The 8041-nt window shown below is 40.3% G+C and overlaps 1 protein-coding gene across 2 annotated transcripts; it reads right to left on the bottom strand.

The window, feature by feature from the left end:
* Positions 1-70: 70 nt before the first annotated feature.
* Positions 71-4562, bottom strand: LOC102207485 (pyruvate dehydrogenase E1 component subunit alpha, mitochondrial-like). 2 transcript variants are annotated; one of them, XM_013909482.1, is made up of 11 exons: positions 4471-4562; positions 4017-4085; positions 3770-3943; positions 3452-3578; positions 2976-3067; positions 2742-2834; positions 2430-2585; positions 1860-1931; positions 1717-1784; positions 1244-1352; positions 71-980 (listed from the first exon to the last, which is right to left on the bottom strand). In XM_013909482.1, the coding sequence occupies exons 1-11, from the start codon at positions 4516-4518 to the stop codon at positions 816-818; spliced, it is 1173 nt and encodes a 390-aa protein (XP_013764936.1). In that variant the 5' UTR covers positions 4519-4562; the 3' UTR covers positions 71-815. The 2 variants fall into 2 exon arrangements, with proteins under 2 accessions (XP_013764936.1, XP_005727980.1); XM_005727923.1 differs by having other exon boundaries at positions 4467-4534.
* Positions 4563-8041: the final 3479 nt, after the last annotated feature.

Here is an 8041-nt window from a genome sequence, read left to right on the forward strand (position 1 = left end):
TGGAAAGGGATCAAGTAGGGTATTTCTTGAGTGTCCCTTAGAGAAGGCTACATAGACCATTCTGGTAATATTTGCTCATGCAATAGTTTAAAGCCATTTTCCTCTTAGTTTTGTAGGTATTGAGACTAGACATTCATAGACCATTGTTCTTTGTCAGAGCTGCAACCATAATCTTAAGACATTGAAGCCTAAAGTTTGTTAGAGTTGGCCTGAAGTCTAAATCCATCAGTGACAGAAGCATGTTAAGTCTTCAGATGCACAAACTTGTCACCCAATGTTAGGGTTCACATTTCTAGTTCAAGTCAAGCCTGAAATGAATCCACTCTTAAAGGGCCTCAGGATTTTAGTACTATGCAAACACATCCGCTCAACTTGAGTCAGATTAAACCTTAGACAGTTGTGTCAAGAAAAGTTACCATGTGAAGACAAGCACTTTTTCAATTTGACTTCTTTAAGCATATGGAGCACTAAGCCATGTTAAGGCCATACATCCTTTGACACTAAACATTTACAGCACCTCAAAAATTACTAGATTACACAGCAAATAATCTAGTCAGAGCCAGAGATTTAAGGAATGTGGCTCAAGTAAAAAGATGAAATCTACCAGAAGCCAATCACTAAACATTTCTGGCCAAGGTAAATATGGTGAAGAGCATAAATGTAGGTATAAGTCTTACACTGATAACATTAACACTTCACTGTAGCAATTTCAAGACTTGAGGTAGTAAAGTGAATCTGATCTTGTCTTCGCTCTGGTGTGAGGCTCAAGTTTAACATACATGGTGTGCATTAATGACAGGCGGTTGTCAAAAGCTTTAGCTAAGAGACTTCAGCTTGGTCCACAGATTTGTTCCGCGCACCTCAAAAGGCAGCTCATTGTAGAAGATGTGGTTGCACAGTTCTTCCAGTGGGGGCTCTGGGTCTGTGGTGGCAAACTGAGCTGCATCCTCAATCTCCTTCCTCACTTCCACATCAATTCCCTACAGAAAAGACAGTTAAACAAGGCATCTTCCAGTATATGAGGCAATTCTGCAAGACATGTGATGAAACCTGGAGGATCTCATTTTAAATGGAGTTGCAGCCCTTTCATTATCCTCACATGTAAAGCATGCCATTAATACTAGTTCAAGTGAGATCACAAATGTTAGTATGCTTAGCTAGTCAGACTTCCATTACTCGCTGCAAAGAAAAGTTCTAAACTGTCAGAAGTGTTGCTCATAAGTTTGATTTCTGCATCTCCTACCTGGAGTTCCTCCACACTAGCCATGTTGTGGCTGAGCATGTGGTCCTTTAGCATGGCGATGGGGTCACTCTTACTGCGCACTTCCCGGATCTCCTCACGTGTGCGGTAGCTAGAGAGGGGAGATGGTGCAGCAGTTGTAGGGATGCACAAGGGTTGCCAAAAAATGTTCTTTGAGCATTTAAAAGTGATTTAGATGCTCAAAGTGAAAAATTAGTGCCTTGAAATTTTCAATAAGCCATTTCTATGCAGATTAGAAACTGATAGACTTAAAAGTTATTTTCAAGCATCAAGTCTGTCAAATGGAGAAATCTAGCAGAAGATACTGAAATTCTGTAGGCAGAACTAGCCACTACAGAGGGCATACATGAGACCAAGGAGCAGAGATCAGAGCCACAGGAACGGCAAAGGACATTTGTAAGATTAAACAAGAACTTAAGTTGCTGCAACTTAAGCTGGCTCAAGTAGACGTTTACCTAAGTCCAGGATCGCTCATGCTGTGTCCATGATAGCGGTATGTCTGGAGTTCCATGAGAATAGGACCCTGAGCAAAGGACAAAGAATTTCAGCGAGACAAGTTTCATATCCTGCACATGACAATTAAGCATTTTAAACACACCTTCCCAGAGCGACAGTGATCAGCAGCAAATCTGGTTGCTTCCCGGACACAGAGAACATCCATTCCATCCACCTGTGCACAGTTACTGAGTTTTAATCTCATCTTACAAAAAACTGACAGGGTCCATATGCAAGTCCATGGTTGCACCAGACACATTTTAAATTAGTCAAACCTACAATGAGTCAGAATTGGTATACTTGTCTGTATTGCAGTCCGATAGTGAACGTCAGAATTCAACAATAGACCAGTATGTGAGAATGGGTGGATGACTGAATGTGTTAAGTGCTTTGGAGTCCTTAGGGACTAGTAAAGCACTATACAAATACAGGCCATTTACCTGACCATTTGAGGCTGCGATTTCTCCAAACAGCATTTCTCTCACTTCCAGCTAGTGTGCATTGTGTTTGAAACAGAGTTCAGGCATGCATTTGTAACTAAACAAACCCAGATTGAATAATTGGCATTTTGAATAATGAATGCAAGACTTTGCAAAATGAGAGCAACTGTCATTTTGAGCTGCACTATTCTACAAGTAATGAGAGATGTGCTGAAGCATGCCAGACCCCCTACCCTCAGACCAGGAATGAACTCTCCTCTCTTGTAGTAATCTGTGCTGGCTGCAGCTCGCTCCACTGAGGTGCCCATGGCATAGCGGTTGTTCTCACAGACAAAGATAACAGGCAGCTTCCAGAGAGCAGCCATGTTGTACGTTTCAAAGATCTGGCCCTGTTGAATATACACAAGGCTTTTTAAAGGTTGTCCTGCAAAGTTGTGAAGTTACAGCTTCAAGACTTCCTAGAGTTTAGTCATGTTGTGCATTTAGCACATATTTGACAGATACTGGCCGTGCAGAGCCAAGCGTTGCTCTTCAACACTACGTACCTGGTTGGCAGCACCATCACCATAGAGACAGACACACAGCTCATTGTTGCCCAGGTAATTGCAAGCAAGTGCAACACCAGCACCCAAAGGAACCTAGAGAAATCCCACATTGTGTGGACATTAGTGTTAAAGTCTAAATGTACAACAAGTGCCAGTTCCAAACCAATGACATCTGACATACTTAAACCATAGAAGGCAAAAAGACCAGTAACAAGACACGTAGATGACATTTACCTGAGCACCAATAATTCCATTTCCACCATAGAAGGTTTTGCAGTACATGTGCATAGAGCCACCCTTGCCCTTTGCAATTCCACCTCTTCTGCCTGTGCATGGAAAACATTAGTTGACATAACGAAAGTATTTCCATCTCAGAGTACTTATTGCCATTTGTTCCTTATTCAGTGATGCCAAAAACTTCTTAGAGCCTTAATCTCAGGGAGTAAACCACCAAGGGCAAGCCACAATTGTGCCACCTTCATCCAATTAGGGAGACTTTTCTATTGTCATCTTGTAACTGTAGTACTCCATGTACTGGGCTCTTTAGGATAATCTTTAAGTTTCTGAACCTCAATAGCTTGACTTTTGGGAAATATTAAAAACCTGTCAAGTTACTCTGGCAAGAACTGAACACTTACAACTGCCACGTTCACAGTGGAGTCGCCAAAAGGAGTCCCATGTTTACTGATCTTTAGTCTTCAACAACTCACCAGTGAGCTCAGCCATGATCTCCTTGACAGTCCCTCCCCGGGTGTAAGTGTAGCCATGGACACGATATGCTGTGATCAGGTGGTCTGACAAGTTAATTGAGGCTTCAAGACCAACAGCACAGGCTTCCTATTATGAGAAAACAACTTCACATGTCTGGACCTAAAGGGAGATTCTGAAGAGTAGCCAAAAAGTATTTTACAGTAATAGTACTGTGTTACTGCAATCAGATTGCAGTTCAAAGCCAGTTTCAGATCTTTAGCAGGTATTCAATGTATACCAGCCATGAGTTTCATTGTAGATGAAGAAAAAAACCCAACCTGGCCATCATACAAGTGACAGAATCCTCTAATCAGCTTCTGCTTGTACAGCTGATCTGCCTTCAGCTCCATACGTCTCATGACCTGCATTGTGCGGTAGTACTGCAGACCCTCATCACGAGTCAAAACCACCTGAGTGGCAGGGCCCTCATCCAGCAGGAAGAGGTCACATTTCTGGAGAAGCAAATACCCATGAGTCAAAGTGCCAAGTGCCAGTCTGTGTTCAAGACCTCACTGTCAATCTTACCTTTATTTCAAAGGTAGCCCGAGTTGTGAAATCAGTGAATGTGCGTGCTGACATAATTAGTGCAGCACCCTGTTGAAACAAATTTAAGCACTTAGTCTTTAAAAGCAATGCATGTCATATGGAGACAGCCACAGAGATGATGCTTCCAAGACATTTTTTCCTCAAGCGCTGTTCCCATTAATCACTCAAACTAAAACACTAGTGGTTCTTTCCCCAACAAGCCAAAAGAATGTCTCCTTTGTAGAACCAGGTTTGTAGTTAAGCCATGCACTGAACAGTCTTTAAGCAGACTGTCAGTTTCCAGTAGTCTCAAGCCATCATCTGAAACAAATTAAAAGTTCTTATCCAGTGCAAATAATATTTTAGCACTAAAGCTTTAATGTTTAAATAAAAACAAGAACAAAAAACAAAGATTTTAACTCAGGTCACAATAAAATAAAAACTGAGTACTTGCATTCTTCCAGGCAGTCACTCGAAATACACTTGCAATACTGGCCAACATTTCACCTACACTAACCCAAGACACAACTGTCCTTGTGGCTTAGGGCCTCTTCCCTGTCTTAAATATTGGGAGCTAAAAAACACAGCTGACGGCGATCCCTCTGATGTGCATAGCACAGAGTGAAGTGAAAGCACCGGAGGTAATCAGGGTAAAGTGACTGCACCTGCAGGAAGGAGTGGAGTTCGTTAACAGTTTACTGATTAAAGGATTGGATGCTGTTGATTTTAAAAGAATGTAGGCATACTATTGATGATCATAAAGAGCCTGATACTCTCAGGTGATCTGTGTGCCGTGATAAATGGGGTGTGTTTTATTGAGTAAAGGGTGTTAAATTATTGTGTAGAAGGTGTAAAATTGGTGTGATAAAACTTGGCCATAGCCATGTTTGGCCCACTGTGGTTGCCACATTTCATACTGTGTTGTATACTTTTTAAACAAGGAAAATTGCTGCATGAGCTTGTTAGGATCCTTGAAATCAATTTTTAAAATAAAATAAAACAAAATAAAGGATCTGTCTAACTTGGGAGCTGCTGTCATACTGACGTAACCACAGTCTCAGGCCTTGATCTGTTTCTGTTACATCCTACATGTCTTTGAAGAAATATTCTCAGTCCAGCTGAGGATGTGGTCCCTGCCAGTCATAATGGTAGTTTAAATGCCCTTTTAGGTATGACCTATACGTTTCTGCAGTATGTTCATCCACTTTGTAAAGGCATTTGTATAAATTTGTGTTACAGAATCAATCACAACCATTAGTTTCATATCTGCAATAAAACATTTCACCTATATAGCATAACAGTGCAATTATTTAATGCTTCTTTAAGCTGTTTCAGCTATTAAACTCAGTGTGTCCTTGGTCCTCCAGGTAGATGCCCGAGGTTTTTGAAATCTGGTGAGTGAGATCAGACTGCAGAGATCCTGATCCTGTAAAAAAAAAATTAGGAGAAAAAACATCACTGCACACTTTCATGAAATGAATTAAAGTTGATGAAAGGAAGAAAAACAGGTTAAATTAGAGCAGAGCTCTGGGAAGCAAAACAATACAGCATCATCAGTTTTTATTAAATGTGATCTTCAGCCATTAAATTGTGATGGAGATGGCAAATGGTAAATGGCCTGTATTTGTATAGCGCTTTTCTAGTCTCTAAGGACCCCAAAGCGCTTTACACAACCTGTCATCCACCCATTCACACACACATTCACACACTGGTGATGGCAAGTTACATTGTAGCCACAGCCACCCTGGGGAGCACTGACAGAGGCGCCCCAGGGTGCAATACCAAGCCAAGTGTGTGACCCGGGAATCTACTGAGCAGGCGATCGGTTTATAGCTTGAAACTTACACACACGATCACTGAATGCACTTCCTGCTGTGAGACAACAGTGCCAACCACCACTGTCCACATTGTCCACATTCATTTAATTTAAAAAAAAAATGTCTTTGTAGAGTTTAATAAGTTCTCTCTACTATACAGCATATGCACTTTGCACAGGCTATAAGCATTCATCTGCACAGTGAAATGGTTACATCTATGTCACTCATTTATTTTTATTTGGTTTTGATTTCCTGCCCTGTATCAAATCCATCATAGACTCTCAGCTACAAGTACCGATACACTAATAAAATATTGAAACTGATTAGCTACAGTCTACAATCTTTCCATGCATAACATGAATAATCCAGATTGAGGTTGTCATAATGAAAGGGTTAAATAGCTGTTAGTGTGCCTTGTTTTGCAGCATGTTTCACAATATAAAAAAACATAATGTCACATCTGATTTAAAAACATGAGGACTTACACGTAAGCTGTAAATAAGCCGTCCTTATCTTTGAATCTAACCTCTCTTCTTCCTCTCTTGTGCGCTTTCTTATCTTTCTCCATCTCTGAGTGAAGTTAGCTCTCTTTTTTTTCTCTTCCTGTGAAATATAGCAGCTGGACCTTTAGCTAGCAACACACTGTGACAAACTGCACACAAACAATTTGTGTGCAGTTTGCTAATGTTTGTTGGTTTCTTAAGGCTCAAATAGGTTTGACGCAATGATAAAATAATTACCCCCAAATGTGTTAAAGCAAAAGTAACAAGACTGTTTTGAAAAGGAATAGAAAGTACATATATTTATTTAAAAATGCATGGAGTAAAAATAAAAAGTAAAAACTACTCACGGAAAGTACAGTACCTGGAAATTGTAATTTAGTACACCAACAAAATATTTGTACTTTGTTACTTCCCACCTCATGTGACAACGAGGCGGAGAGAGGTGCTTCAGCCAAGATTTTCAAAACATGATGTGTCCTAAAAAACCATCAGAGTTCAGAACAGGCTGAACCTATAAGTAAAGCTGGGGATTTAACTGCAAATTAAACCATAACATATGGGCTCCATGGAGCGCCAGCCTGCTGCCTCAACATGCAGAAGCTGCCAGTGGCAGTTTGGATAGGATGTAGAAGGTAGGAGAATCCAAACAAAATATCACTGCAAACTTTAAATATGCAAGTACAAATCTAGCAGCACTTTCTGGATGAAAGCATGAGGAAAACTCTCTCTGGGTCCCTCCCATGTAGCTTTGACTGGAAGCAGCTTCTGCAGAAGTGTCTCCTGAGCAGTCCCAGTTATTATCGCCACATTCATCAGATTCACAGGATACGGTCATCCTTTCAGACAGCCCTTTTAGGAAACGTCAGAAGCTGGATGCAGAAGCTAAGCAAGTAAGAGTTAGCAGAGTTCCCCATTCTTCTAACAGTATCATTTTTGTTTGTAGCTTAAGTGCTCTGAACTGTGGTTATATCAACATGTAGAATGTTTTTTATTGTGTTTTCCAATTGTTGGAATCGATTCTCACCAGCAAACCTGGTGGAGAACGTATAATAAATGAATACAATCAAATATAAAGTCCCTGGTGGATGAAACCAGAAGAAAAATGGTCAACATACTGGTAGCTGACTTGACAGAAAAAAATGGGTAATTTATTTCTGGCCCTTTGATTTCACTATCATTTTCAAATGATTTTAAATCTCTATTAATTCCAGGGAAGCTGACTAGTCCTTTTCCTTTTGATCTTGCAGTACATCGCCACCACGACAGGTAAAAGAAATGTATGCCAGAGGAATTGTAACCTTTTTCCCTTACCTCAGTGACCCGTACTCCAAAAATGGCTATGTAAGTAGCTCACAGTAATAACTGATACAACTAAAATCGCATTTAATCATTTTAAATCCTGCCAAAATGTACGTCCTTATCAACTGTTCATTGTTACATAACTGATAAATGAATAAACAAAATGTCTGTACATGTCACTCTCCAAGGAACATTATTATGATTGCGAAAGTGGCACTGGTTACTTGGCCTGGAGGATAAAAAACCATACAGAGATGGACTGCTAAAGGGAGGCGATTATCATCTGGAGGTAACACTTATAATTCAGTGGAAATACAGTATACAGTTCCAAATTGTGGTACTGTATTAATAATGGTTATCAAATGTTGTTATTAGTTTTGATAAAGCTGTATTTCGTATTGTCTAG

Source organism: Pundamilia nyererei, unplaced genomic scaffold, assembly GCF_000239375.1.
Source record: "Pundamilia nyererei isolate P.nyererei 1_Seehausen unplaced genomic scaffold, PunNye1.0 scaffold00026, whole genome shotgun sequence".
NCBI classification, from domain to species: domain Eukaryota; kingdom Metazoa; phylum Chordata; class Actinopteri; order Cichliformes; family Cichlidae; genus Pundamilia; species Pundamilia nyererei.